This window comes from Poecilia mexicana, unplaced genomic scaffold, assembly GCF_051168715.1.
Source record: "Poecilia mexicana isolate PSO_F unplaced genomic scaffold, ASM5116871v1 scaffold_17, whole genome shotgun sequence".
Classification (NCBI taxonomy): Eukaryota; Metazoa; Chordata; class Actinopteri; order Cyprinodontiformes; family Poeciliidae; genus Poecilia; species Poecilia mexicana.
In genome coordinates, this window is record NW_028263386.1 from 19,794,659 (window position 1) to 19,809,426 (window position 14,768).

The 14,768-nt window shown below is 40.3% G+C and overlaps 1 protein-coding gene across 1 annotated transcript; it reads right to left on the minus strand.

Moving 5' to 3' along the window:
- Nucleotides 1-67: 67 nt before the first annotated feature.
- niban1 (niban apoptosis regulator 1) lies at nt 68-13,794 on the minus strand. Its single transcript, XM_014987052.2, has 14 exons — nt 13,592-13,794; nt 10,136-10,266; nt 9,866-10,003; nt 9,664-9,781; nt 8,566-8,730; nt 6,059-6,174; nt 5,877-5,981; nt 4,696-4,858; nt 4,407-4,588; nt 4,175-4,321; nt 3,959-4,069; nt 2,761-2,868; nt 2,556-2,667; nt 68-1,566 (listed from the first exon to the last, which is right to left on the minus strand). The coding sequence occupies exons 1-14, from the start codon at nt 13,644-13,646 to the stop codon at nt 344-346; spliced, it is 2,874 nt and encodes a 957-aa protein (XP_014842538.2). The 5' UTR covers nt 13,647-13,794; the 3' UTR covers nt 68-343.
- Between the last annotated feature and the right edge of the window lie 974 nt (nt 13,795-14,768).

Here is a 14,768-nt window from a genome sequence, read left to right on the forward strand (position 1 = left end):
GATGTGAAAATGAATGTGTGGTTTCAGCTATTACTCAGGATAAAAATAGCACACAAAAAAGAAGAAATTAAAGAAGAATTAAAGCATGTTTTATTTGGCAGCTTGACCTGTATAAAATCAGAACATAATATAAACAAAATATCAGAATTAAATAAAAACAAAAAAACATTTTTTAATCCTCCAAATTTTCTTGAATAAATTGTGAACAAACAAGCATGGCTTGACCTATTTAACCTTTCTGCTCTATGCATCATTTACAAATAAGTGTATTGTTGTAATCTGTTTTTTCTTTCTATGTTAATTCATCTCTTTTCTTTACACTTTGTGGACGTTTCCCTGGTGCTTATGTGAGGGGCGGGCTGCTGCTGACGCCGCCACCGCCTTCACAGGGGCTGATGATCGTCTCCACTTCGATGACCTCGGTCACCAGATCTCTGATGATGGACACGCTGTCCAACGGATCAGAATCCGACTCTGAACTCTGGACGTCTTCCTCCTTCTCTTGGGTTTGCTTTTCTTCTGCTTGGTCCGCTTCCTCCGCCTCAGCTTCGACTGGGCTCTCGCCGTCCATCTGATCGGCGTCCAGAGCTTCTTGCTTCTCCGTCAGCTGCTGTGGCGTTGAGACCGCGGCGCTGCTAGAATCACCTCCTGTTGGCGCTGCTCCTTCTCGTTGTCCTCCATCTTGCTCTTCAACTCCGGTTTCGTTTTCGTCATTCTCTGACGCTTCTCTCTGTTTCTCCTCTGTTGCTCTCTCAGCCTCCCAGTCATCCTTGATTTGGCCCGTCAGGTACACGGCCCTGTCGGTGGTCTGCTGGACCACTGGCCCCATGGAGCATGGGGCAATCGCTTCGCTTAGTGACCCCAGGCTGAGTTTTACAGGACCCTCTGTGCCGGGCGACTGCGTTTGTGACGGGGGCTGGACAGAGGAGGTCTCCTCTGATCCCTGATCTGGAGTTTGGTCTGAGGTCGAGGGTTCTGGTGTTACTTGGGTCGATTCGGCGCTTGGCGTAGATTCGGTTTGTGCGTCATCTGTTGTCTGGATCAGGACAAGCGGTGTGGGATCAGGCGACTCCTGGACGGCGGATCCCGAAGCAGCCGCGTCAACTTCTTGAGCTTCGGCTCCGTCCACGCCGGAAGACTCGACAGCTGTTGTTTCTGTTGCCGTGGTTACCGCCTCGCTTTTATCCTCTCCTTTGGTTTCCGTCGCGCTCTGACCCTCGTTGCTCTCATGTTCCTCAAACTGCTGCGTCACAACAATCACAGGAGACGGGAGCAAAGCGCTCGGATCAGCGGACTCAGCGGGACTGGGCTCACGTTTGGTGTCGTCCTTAAGTTCTGCATCGCTCTCGGGGCAAACGTCAGGCGTTTTGCTCTGACCTTCCTCCACGGGAGCGGTTTCTTTAACAGCACTTTGCTCCTCCTCTGCGGAGTGTCGAGACTGAACTGCTGGGCTGTCGGGAGCAGAGCGAGGAGGCGTCTGCGCCAGCAGGCTGTACTGACTAATGGCTAAATCTGACGTGTCCAGCAGGAGATTATTACTCTTCTTACAAGCAGCATCCTGGAGTGCTATAAAAACAAAAGGCATTAGAATCATATAAAGTCCAAAACAGCATATTTGTAAAACAAAAGTTGCAGAATGAAAGCACATTTCATCATGTCCTTTAATCTAGTGTTTTTCAAAGTGAGGGGCAACCAGGGGGCAGCAGGGGGTCTTCAGAAAGCAGGAGGGAATATCAGAAAAAAAAAACACAAAGTTTTTTAATCAAATATTTTTACCATAACTTTTTATAAAATCATAAAATCTAACGTTTTTCAATTATTAACAAATAAGTTAAAATAGTTTACTGAAACATTATTTGCCATGTTCATCTTTCTGTTTGACTGCCAGTCATATTTATCTGCTCTGGTCCTCAATCAAACACAGGAAGCACTAAATCTAGCGCTTCCTGTGCTTTTTGCTGGAAAAAAAAAAACAAAAAAAAACTTCTAAGAACTCCTGGCCAATCAAAACCAGAAGGCATGACGTATTGTTTATGCTCTGACGTAAACCACTTTGAACTGGCTTGTTGCTGAAATGTACTGCTATATAAATAAACTGGATTGACTGATTGATAAATGAATGTAACAATTATTGAATAGTAAATAAAAGTGAGGGGGGGGAAAAAACGTTCTTTACATATTTCGTGGAGTTCTCTGTGAGATTGCAAAAAGGATCCGCAGCCAGGAGCTAATCCTGTTTGGAGAGTCACGACATGGAGAGGTTTGGGAACCCCTGCTTTAAAGTAACGACTTTATTCTGCTGGCTACAGATTTTAATAGGGATTATATACTTATATATCTGTGCAATTGTCTCTCCGAGTGCTCTTAATGACACGTCTGGACTTTGAGTAATGACATGTTGCAGGAAGAAATACGTGTTGCGCTTTGGTTACTGCCTCTTCCTGACCAACAAACCAAGGGTTTGAATTTATTTGTTACATTGGCTTCGTACTGAGAACTGAGTGTGTGTGTGTGTGTGCGTGCGTGCGTGCATGTGTGTGTGCGCGTGTGTTTACCTCTGTGTATCTCCCTTTGGAGGATGTTTCTCAGAATGTCATCGTAGACATTGTGAACCAGAATAAAACTGCTGTAGTCAGAGAAAATGTACTGCTCAAACTGCTGGAGCTCCTGAACAAACAAAAGCCACACGTCAGGTTTATGCTGCGTGCAGTGGGAGTGGTGAAGGCAGGCGGCCTCCAGCCGGCGATGAGTCTCACTTACGGTTTTGTACTTGCTGTCCATCTTGCTGAGGAGAGAAGGCAGAGCGATCTCCAGCAGAGACTCCTGATACAGCCTCTTCTGCACCACCCTGCTGTCGTAGTCCAGCTGCTGCTCAAACACACACACAACTTTTAACACACCGACTGAACACTGACTTGATTACTACATTTTAAAATTTTTCATATTTATTGTGTTTATTTACCCAAAATGTTGGTAAAGATGTGTGAAAACCCATTTTAAACAAATTGCACAATCTGCTTAGGAAAGCAGATTGTCGCCTTAGGAAACGGTCTCTGAATTTATTTTTTTAAAGTTGATTGGAGAGTGTGTAAACTTTAATCTAAAATCTGTGACTTCCTGTCTTAAACCTTTAAATAAAAATTGACTTCCTGTTGTTTGTTTGGTGGACAACATATCATAGGGGCCCATTGCAATTAGCTTCTGGCCGTTAGACTGGACAGGGATCCGTGTTTATCTTGCTACCATCCACAATCATTGAGATGGTGAAATAAAAAAAAAAACTCACAGCAGCTAGAAACAGCATCTTGGGGTGCCACAACCACAGATATACATGTGTGAAGTGTATCCAACTATAAATGGATGTGTGTACTTTGGTTTGATAAGACTAAAATTAAGCTTCTTAGCAACAAGGTAAACATATGGAAAAGCACTTCTTGCCCACCTGTAAGTACGGCAGAGGATCTGTGATGGTGCTGCTTCTTTTTCTTTTCTTTTTTTCTATATGTTTAACTTCTCTCACAGTTACACTCAGCATTGATAAACGATCTTTTGTAGCTGTGTATTGTTATCCCACTGTGGATTATGTGAGTGTATGCAGTGCTGTGTCTGTGGGGCTTTCTCTTAGGATCGAGACGCCATCCTGTACAAACAGGAAGCACAGTTTCTCACATAGATCTCACATTACGTTTTAATAAAGCTCAAACATTGAGCCTTTTTATATTTAGACTTCTAGTATATTTTCCCATGAAATCTAAACCTCGGTTTGAGTTGACCTTTTTGGCCTGGATGGTCACCAATGCAGTGGAGTTGTTCACTTTACACACCGACCTGACTGACTCCTTACTGTGTTTTATTCCCCAAGGCATATTTCTTTTATTTATTTTTTTAAATTGTAGTGTATTCACCCTGAGTATTTGCTTATATTATTCACTGGATGACTCCATGGTAACGTTTTTACCTTGAATACTCTTTCTTTAGCTCTCTCCATCTTGTCGGGAACCTGAGACGATTGCAGTCTGGTTGATGGTTGGAAGAACCGCTCCAACGTGTAAACGGCGCTGTCCAGCAGCTGCAAGAAACGCATGTAAAACATAACGAACGTCTCTTTCCTGACTTCAAACTTTCCTCCCCCCCCCCTTCCAGCTGCAGCTGCTCTCAAAGACGAACGTCCCACCTGCTCCATCTCCAGGTGTGCCGAGTGAACGAGCCTCTCCACGCTGCCTAGTCCAAACCTCTGCTTTAAGTTTTCCAGTTTCTCGCTCAGGTTCTCCACCTTTGTGTAGTTCTCATCCAGACTGATGGAGTGCAGACTGGTCAAGGCCTGGAGAACACAAACCCACACGCATACACATTCATGTTAAACCACATCAAGGAACTAAATGTGAGCGACTCAGGCAGGAATTCACCTTTTGTGTGTCCTCCTCCTTTCCATTCGTGAGAGAAAAGGTGGCGTTCATCTGGGTTCGGAGCGTGTCCTGCATCCCCAGAATCCCTCCTCCGATGTGTTCGGTTAGCGCTTCGATGATGGAGGGCATGTAGGGCATCACAGACTCGCTGCACACCTTCTCTGCTTCCTCACATATGTACGCTGGAATACATCGGGACGTATTGATAACACATCCAGACGTGCGTTTTGCGTGTGGTTTACAAAGTCGTCGTATTTCCTGAGTTGATGTCAACATGGAAGTGTGTTACCTCTGACTTTCTGCACCAGGAAGTCCTGAGAGGTCACTATCTGGTCCAGGTTGGACATGATGAGCGCCGAGCTGGCCGACGCAGCCTGACGACACTCCTCCCTCAGCGCCTCCAAACCTGCAGTCAGCTGTTCCAGCACCAGGGTGTAGGTCGCCTGAACCGTCTACATATAGAAAAATACAGAATAATATTAAATCGGGCCATGAGACACCTCTCCTCTAAGTTTAGGGTCTGATAATTGCTTCTCATTGCCTCTTTCTGAGAATCGACAATGACCGATTTGGCCATATCTTTAAAAGTGGCCCCAGTCTTCCGGTTTAAACCAAATTTAGATTTTTTTTTTAAACAGGTTTTGTTTTGCTACACAAGTTATTCTCAGCTTTGTTGCTGAATGTAAATTACTCACAAGCTGACCAAGACGTCAGGTCACAAATGTTTTTTGTGATTAAAAGCCATAAGAAGTCAGACTGCAGATATAGATCTGTTGCTCACATCATTTCTTGCAGCGTTTAGTTTAAAATATTAAAGTAACTTAGAGGAAAATGAGACATGATTGAGTCAGCTGCTGATGTTGCTTGACTTGAGGTTTAAGCTTTAGAATAATTTTATTATTTTACTGTCAGGACTCAATCTTTTGCTTAGACAGAATTAATTTGTTAGTCCCAACTTCAGATGAGAAAAATAATTAAAAGGTTGTGTTCAAACTGATTAAATCAGCAAAGTAATCTTACTGTGTGTAAAACTTGCTCTAAAGAAAAGCGTTACTATCAGGTAAGATAAATATTAAGCTACCTCGCCACAATGACAAGAAAAATATTTGGCGGAGTCCCGTTGAGGCTACAAACACTGCACAGATTCTCACAAATTTCAGTGGCTGCGTCATGCTGCGGGCCGTTTCACTGCGAGTCATGCTGGTATAAACGAATACCTTCAAATAGATCGACTTCACCACGAATCACCATGTCATTGTCTAGAAACGTGGTCGGATCACTTGCTATAGTTTAATTTACCAACAGAACAACAAGATACTTCTGACCAGAACTTTCAACACTATCACGTTTTGTTTTTTCTTATTGTTATTGTTCTTGACATCACCGTGTCAGAAACGACTAATCGCTACCCAAGGCGACAGCCTTGATTTTAACAACACACAAAACACTCTGTTTGTTAGTAGGACTTACTGCCTGCCATTGTCGGATCCGTTCCGTCTTCTTGCCCTTCACCTTCGACTGAAGCTGGCTCTGTAGCCATGACAACACTTCCTCCATCACCTGGCGGGCCAGCACCTGCACACACCCCGTACGTGAGGCCCGCTGCCGACAGCTCGCAGGCAGACAGGAAGCTGTGGGGTAAAGTTGCTGACCTGTTCTTCGGTGCCCAGCAGCTTCTCCCAGGATGCATAGCAGCCTTTCTCCTGACGGTACAGACGCAGGGCTCGGGTGTACGCCTGGCTCTCGTGGGGCAAATCCTGCCAGGGGTCTGAGGGAGGTAAGAACTTTGTTAGGACTTCTGGAAATGACGATTGTCCTCTTTTAAAAGCAGACTTACCGAGTTTTGTTTGATAAATTTGAATCTTTAAATTTCAGCTAGTTTATAATCATAGTGGAACTGGTGGTTTAGATTGGTTTGGTGAGTAACCACAATGTCCTACTTTGAGTGCCTTCTCTTTGCTCCCTGACATATTTCTGCTGTTTGTGTCATGAGGTGTCGATTAGACGATGAAAAGAAAATATGATGGTAAATATTTTCTCCATCCCTTGTATTTTTCATTTCTACATCAAACCAAAATGTACCAATCAGCATTTTTCTTACCATTTTTAAATGATTTTTTTCCCCCCATTGAACAATAATATTCAATGTCAATGTCAAATTTATTTATATAGCACTTTAAAACGGGTATAAAACTGCACCAAAGTGCTGTACAAGAAGAACGACAACACAAATGACAAAACAGAGTAAAAACAATACATCAATTAAATGCCAAAGCATTTATTCCTTTGGATAAACGTTATATTATTAGGTCATTAGGTCCTTTTTTTTCTTGCTAAACTTCAGTGTTTTGAGGAACAGAGAGTTTCGTTTTCCAAAGAGATGTGACCTTCCATTCTGTCATCGTTTCTGTGAAAGCAGAAGTCCAGCGAACCATTCACCTGGCGGATTTGATCGACATTTAAGAGACATCATGACGCGTGTGTAAAAAATCCCAGGAGACACACAATCGGAGACACAAACTTAAACAGCAAAAACAATATAAAGGTAGCGCCTATTTACTGGAAACCTTTGGTAACATTTTTTAAAATAGTTTCTTTCTTTTATTGCAGCAGGATAATCTGATTGGTTGCAGTGGTTCTCTGACATTGGACATTTTTGTGCTTGGCTTAGACAACTGAGTTGTAAATTGAATTTGTGGATTATTTCTAAAATGTCTCAATTCTATGATCAACTCTAAAAGGTTAGCATAAGAAAAGTTGATAACGTCTTTGTTATAACAGTGCTTATTGACAATGAATCTTACACCATCTGCTAATTTAAAAGGAAAACCCTAAGTGGTTGAAAAGTAAGAGTATGTGGGTTGTACCCATGAAAAACTTGACCAAATCCTGTCTGCTGTTGCCAAGCCGCCTTTTCTGCACCTAATCCAGCTTTGTAGCATTTCATGGAAGTTTGAAGTTTGACAAAACAAGACATGTTGATCATTCAGCCTTTTTTCCTCCATTTTTTTTTTAACAAACAAAGGCTTCAGTAGTGTGTGGAATAACCTCAAATAACCTTTGGGGTAACTATTCACCTCCTTGGTTTTTCCCCATCTGGTTTCAATTCTACGCTTTCATCTCTTTGGTGTTCTTCGAACTTTACAAAAATGTTGAGAGAGTTTAGGAGATTAAAATCCAGTCCAGTAGAAATATCCTTCAAGAGCTGAGATTAATGACACCAATGAATGGTGATATTTTGTAGACTTCACAGTCATCAACTTTTAATACTCACAGTGATGACACACATTGTGTGAAGATATCAAGACATGTAGCGTCAACACAGTGGTGAAACATGCTTACAATGAGTAAGGCGTTGCGCATGAATCAAAACTTGGACGCAATAAAAAACATTCATATCCCAAGACCTGTATGCAAAATCTTTACTTTTCTCCCTGATATTTGAAGGGGACATCGATCTGTCGACGGTTATCCATCACCGTTTCATGTGTTGTAGCTTTTTGGACGATTAAATGAGCAGCAGCTACTGGTGGCTATTTATGTCTTACTTCCTGTCAGCTCAGGATGTCTTTGCTCAGATATGTCATGCCTTGTTTTCGCAACAACCTCATGACAACATTGAAGAGGGGTTTGTTAACTGGTTTGTATCCTTGCTAACCGCAGAGGAAGTGAGCAGCATTAATATTTTTATCTGTCGCCAAGGCGACTGCCACAGCATGAGTGACAAGCTGAAGCTTGCGCATGCAGCTGCAGCTTTCGAAACAGATGTCAAGCTCTGCTCTTCAGCAGGCTCAAATATTTGTGCTTGAAACAGAAATCAAACTCGTTATGAAATAGTTGAAATCTAACGTGTTCTCTTCCAGGATTGCCCTACGAGTAATCCTGGTAGGGATTACTCGTAGGGCAGTTAACTTGACTCCGTTTGGAGTCAAGTTAACCCCACAGCATCACGGCGACATCACCGTGTTTCTTGGTTATAACGTGACATGAAGTGGAAAGGATTATGTGCTATGTTGTCTGCCTTGAGTTTAGCTACAAAAACTGCACAGCATGTCTCCTACAACTGATCACTTTTGACATTTTGTTATATTTATCACCCCCTTACATCAATCTACATAATGTCACCCGTGTTGATTTGTGCTGTAGGTTAGTGTTTTACCCAGGTTGCGGTGTCTAATACAGGCCCTGAGGCCAGACAGGAAGTGATCTCTTTCATCCTCTTGTTGAAACAGGAAGCAGGTGTGGCCTGTGTAAGGCACATGCAGATATACAGCAAACATATCTGGAGATGATGCCGCTGAAGAAGAGGAATCCTCCTTCACTCCTGGACAAACAAGCATCCATGTTACAAATCTGTCATTTTCAAAAGATAGTATTGATCTTTGAATTAGCCTGTGTTTATGTCATGCTTAAATGATTTCGAGAGGGTTTTAAAAGACACCTGATGCTGGATTTAAAATCTATAAAATACAAAAACAAACCGTAACCCATGTGAGATGTGACCAATATTGCATTCGTATGTTTTTCAGATTCGGTTACATGACTTTATGCCCCCAAAATAGATGTTTATCTTTAATTTATCCAAGTTTCCTTCATGTTTGAAAATTATTGCTGAGTCTTTTTTATAAAAATAGCCTTTTGAAAAATGTGATTGCTTCTGTTTTTACCTCTAAAAAATATGCCTGTCATTGATCTCGTTTTTCAAACTCCTCAAACGTAGTGTAGTTTCCACTTCATCAGTTGTCTCAAATATACAACATGGCCTTGTGTGTTCGCGCTTGCCTTAATGTGTGAATTATTCTAACCATTACAGCTTCCTCTTTAAAAAGAGAACAAGATGAGGAAGAGTGCAATGCCAGGCTTGAAGTGTCAAAGTGATTGCATGGAATGCAGGAACGCAGGCGATAAGTGCAGAAAATTCAAGATCGGACTGCGATCCTCTTCCTTCTGGTGTGCAAACAGCAAAGTTACAATTGATCCGGTCAGGATTTGTTTGAAGATCATTTGTTTGAAGATCATTTTTGCAAGGTCTTGATTTATCGCGATTTATTTTATTGTGTTGTGTTTCAAATTATTTACATCTAGCTTTTTATTCTTGAGTGATTACTTTCCTCCAAATCTAGTTAGGCTCAAAGTAATTGTTTAAATAATTTTTTTCCTATTTCTTATTTCTTATTTTTAAAGGCTGTGGCAGTCAGTTTTTCCATCAGTGAAGCTATCCGTGTCACTGAGTGGGATGAAGTGTCGTATAAAGTACCATTGAGTATTCCTGCACAGATTTTCTCCAGGTGAGCTCTCGACTCTTCCTCGCTGGTGAACACGACTCCCCCTGCCGGCTGCAGGACCAGCTTAGGTGGAGATCCACGACTGAAAGTCTGGACAACAACATCCAGGGTCAAGACACCATAATCAGATGTGACGTAAACAAGAAAAAGGGGGTTTATTCTGTGTTGGTTTACCTCCGCGCTGTCGTGTATTTCCACTTTGTAGTCTCCCTTCAAGACAACATATTTCTCCTTGGATTTCTTTCCCTGCTCATCCCAGGAGGACAGCTTAACGCTCCCCTGGTACAGAACCTCATCGGCGTCGTTCTTGGGCTTCACAGAAACACACAGACAGAATCACACATCACGTGAATTTATATGGCATAGATTGGGTAGATAAAGGACACCCAGCATGAATCTTAAAACGTTGTGCTGATTGGATACCTACACAGTTTCAGTTCCTACCTTTTGTGTGAGCAATAAGCCCTTCCCGTGTTTCTTAGCCTCCAACTCCTGGCGAATGTGTCCAAGGTAGGTCACGGAGTACTGCTGGCGGTAAAACCCACTGAAGCTCTGAAAGGCACCGTCAATGAGACCTGCAAGCACGCCAGGAGGAAGATGAAAAGGTCAAGCAACATTTTATCACTCAGTTCTCTATAAAACAGAGTATTGTAAATTGCTGGGGAAGCGAAGAATGACCTTCCAATTTCTTCCCACGATCTCGAGAAAGAAAAACTTGTTTTCTGGTCATGTGAAATAGTTACTTTGGTAACCAGTGGTTGCTTTTTGGGATCATAAGATGATTATTGCCCCCAAAAATCTGTGACTGTGACTCTTCCACCCAGTTTATTGGTAAGAGTCCTTATGCCCCTCTGCTTATTTTTCTCATGGGATTTTCAAGCCATAAAGATGCTTTTCTTCACATCGTCAATTTTTGTTTTCACAGGCTGATGGAACATTTTTTGTTGTCATTACAACATGACAGAACACCTTGTAATAGTGGCAATAAAACTAGCAATTTTTTCCTCACAATAAAACAGTGTCCTTTTTAAAACTTCTCAATGAAGATAAATGGACGCAAATTTAACGCTCTTCTCCATCCGTTCCAACATTTCTGCTGTTAAGGCAATAAAACAGAAATATGAAACTGTTTTCTTGGGTTCATGGGGTTTTAGCTTGTGTTATTGTAGAATGGCGTCCCAGTAGCTTCACTGAACAAGCTGATTGGTCTTCATTAGAGAACAGAGTGAGCTTCTTAATCGAGTCATTCTATAGATTTAAAAGTAGACGTTGCCCTCATATTTTTTAGTAAAATTCAAGAATCAAATCTATGGAAGATGGGCAGCCTCACTGCAACGAATAACATACACTATGCTCTTAAGTTTATGATTCTTAACAAGAGATGGTATGTAATAAAATCGGCAAAAGGTTCACTTACTGAGAAAAATACTAAAAAAGGTTATTTATGCCCTTAAGTGCGTCCTGTAGGTCAACGCTGTGCAACAGTCTTAGGTAAAGAATGATTATTCAAACTAGTGGTGTGGTTTTTTTTTTATCTTCTCAAACAAAAACAAGTTAATAATAAAAACTGATTTTGTCATATCTTTTTATAAATGAAACATCATTCATGAATGATTAGAGTGTAATCACTCATGACTACACCCTCAACTGGATACACCACGAGTTACTGAACAGCAAAACTCTTAATGAAACTCTTCACTTCACTAACCATGAAAAGAGCCTGACCTTGTAAGCATTCAAAGTAAGTTTGAGACAAATTGCAAATTTGCTTTTGCCGCTCCGCATCATATTTCGATTTTCTTGCCAAATTTCAAAGAAGAATCAAACGTGACATGGACACATTTTACTTTTAAAACTCGTTTGATTATATTCCCATTCATCTTTCAAATGAACTAATTACTGTCAGTCATGGATCAAGTTCTTGGGGGATAGAAAAGAACAGAAATTGGACTTTTTTCTAGCATTCATGGTCAGGCATGACTTTTCCGACCATGTTGCAATGGAAAAATAGCTGAGACAGCAAAATTGAAACGGATGCAATGTCCTCATGGGCATTTATCACTAAATGGAAACCTGCACCAGGACTTGAAAACAGCAACTGTGTACATAAACAAAAAATAAATGTGCAAAGGACCGGGGCTTGTGTTTAAAGAAAGTCTTATAACAAATTATTATTTAAAGTACTTAAGGCTCGTCTTAGATTAATTATTATTTGATGCTTTCCTACTTGGAGCTTTTAAACATGTGTTGTAGCAGTTAATAAGATGTTAAAAAGTGGTGCTGAGAATATATTTTATTTATTTTATTAGAAACGTCTCCATAAAAAATCTTTTAAGTGAGTATTTTTTGATTACTGAATTAACTTCCGTCTGATTCATTTGCTAAAACATGAACACAAACTCGTAAAAAATAAAAAATAAAAAAAAAGTAAAAAATTATAGACAAACCTTCCTCAAGAGGATGAATTAAACAATCAGTTAATTCTTAGTCTGAACTTTTCAGCGAAGTCTTTATTTTCCCAATTGGACAGTTTTTAATTTGATTACTTTGTTAATTGGCTAAAGGTCATATGATGTTATTCAGATGCTTAGCATTTATTAGCTTTTCTAAGAAACACTAGTATTGACATAATATTGATCTTTTACACTTTGTAATTCCTTCCTAATCCTACACGGTGCTCAGTCGGTATCTATGTGACTCCTATAAGCAGTTCTTAGGTTGAAACCCAAATTTAGAGCTACATCGTTATGTGGATCTTGCCAGGAATTAACTGCTAGATCTCCAAACTCGCTCTCTCCTGATTTGTTTGAATGTGGATTTGTCATAATCTCTTGCTTAAAATGTGTTTACTCTGTGAGGCCAGTATCACACATTCTTTGGCTCGGTCTGACTTTCATCTCACAAACTGACCCAAACGCAAGGATACACAGAGAAAGATCAGACAACCCATAATAATATAATAGTTGGAAATAGCTGTAATTACTTTCTCGTTTGCAGGGAAGATTAGTGACAGGATGTGTCTGAGCTGATAAGACGTATAGGAATGCGCACATGGAGGAATAAACAAAAGCACTCGCATTTAAGGGAACCGCAGTGTTGGATTGGTTTGTACTTTGTTGATCATTTTAAGGTAAAATTATCATGAATAATCTGCTGCTAATTCTTCCCCCTCTCTATTTATTTTAGACGGAAATCAACTTGGTGGTTTAAGTGGGTGACATGCAACAGCAAGGTCCTTGGTGTAACTGTGGGGACCTTTGCTGATTTGTCACACCCCTGCCCACATTTCCTGTGTGCCGCTTTGCCGAACTCTTTCCACTAAAGTCAAATACAATGAAACTTTCTCATATGATCTCAGCACTGCAGTCTCCAGAACTGTGACAGAGTAATTTATAGCAGTGTTTCCATCATTCTGGGGAAATTATATTTGCCACAGGACTGTTTATAGTTCTTATTATGTGGCTTGGGTCTCTTTTAACATGTCACAATTAGGCTTGGGTCCCCGTTAGATAATCAACTTAAAATGATATACATAAAAACTGCACAGATTAGAAGATAAAATGCACAGTTCAAAATGAAAGCCCTGTTTTTTAATCCATAGTTTTCTAGATATAATGATGTGTATAATATATTGTTTACTAGTTTGTTAGTGGTTTTTGTGACTGAAACTACAGCTCCTGTTGCTTTTGCAGCGAAAATTGAAGTATCTAAATCATTCAAACTTACGTCCCTGCGGCTCTAACTTCTCTGCTCTCTGTTTAACATCTGTCTTTTTTTGTTTAGCAGTTTCCTTCCAGAAATCCCATACATCAATGCAGATCGCACGCACAACGCCGGAGCCAGTTACGCTGCTATAAACATCTGATAATGAAAATATCGAAAGAATAATGTCTTCGCTACCTTTGATGTGGTTGATTTTGGCCTCATCCAGCAACCCAGAGGAAGATGCTCCCATGCTGTATGTTTCCTTTTCTCGTCTACAAAAGTTGCATTAATTGAATTCGTATGCACTGTGTGCACAGGAGCACATGTCAAGTGAGTGATTTACCCTGAAGTGTCAAGAAGTTTGAGCTCAGCTCATTTCCTCAGTTTTTTTTCCTTACTCAGTGTGTGTGTGTGTGTGTGTGTGTGTGTGTGTGTGTGTGTGTGTGTGTGTGTGTGTGTGTGTGTGTGCGTGTGTGCGTGTGTGTGTGTGTGTGTGTGTGTGTGTGTGTGTGTGTGTGTGCGCGTGTATGTATAGTTGGGCGGGGCTGTTAAAATATGAGGTGAAATGTGTCAACAAAGCATCAAACTCAAATGTCACTCCTTTCTTTGCAGGGCCATCTGCTGGTAGAATGTGAATTGAAACATATTGTTTTGCACAATTTTCTACTTTAATGCAACTGTAGAAATATTATTATGACTGTAGATAATTAGTCAATGTGGAGCATGAAACAGCTGAGAAGAGCTACAAATAACTAATATATGGATCAAAGTTTTGAAGCATTTTGATTTTCTTTTACTTTATTGTTGGTCACTTTCTGTGTAATGGAATACAAATTAAAACATATTAGTTTATGTAACATGTTTTGTAAAATGACAGATTTTTGACATACTTTGTATGTAATAATGGTGCGTGTAATACAATAACATTCAGTGACATTTGAACTTTATTTAGGGTTTATTAAAGACACTAAATGATGGCAGTGTCTGACTCCTCTTTGAATGTGGTTAATTCACAACACAGCAGCATCTATAACAACCAAGCTACTGCAAGCATGCTAATTATTTCTTGATTCATTATTTTAATTCCTAAAAGGTTCTTTTATTCGACTTTTACAGGATGTGGGTCACATTAACTGTGGAAAATATAGCTACTAAAATGAATTTAAAAAAAAATTCTTTACCTATTTTAGCTTTTTACTTCACAACAGCTTTTATATGCATTGTAGTATCCAAATCGGTTAGAAGTTTGATATTTTAATCTTTTATATTTTTGATAAGTTACATGATAGTATGTTTTTTCGTTTGAATGAGTTTGTGTTTTGTTCGAGAAAGGAAAGATTTAAAAAAATGCTTTCAGGAATATGTATTTTCA

Coding starts and splice junctions, on each gene's coding strand:
- niban1 (XM_014987052.2), bottom strand. CDS start 13,646: ATGGGAGCATCTTCCTCTGGGTTGCTGGATGAGGCCAAAATCAACCAC. Junction 4,589..4,695: donor CCTGGTGCAGAAAGTCAGAG/GTAACACACTTC, acceptor GATGTATTCCAG/CGTACATATGTGAGGAAGCA. Junction 4,070..4,174: donor CACACCTGGAGATGGAGCAG/GTGGGACGTTCG, acceptor CGTTTCTTGCAG/CTGCTGGACAGCGCCGTTTA.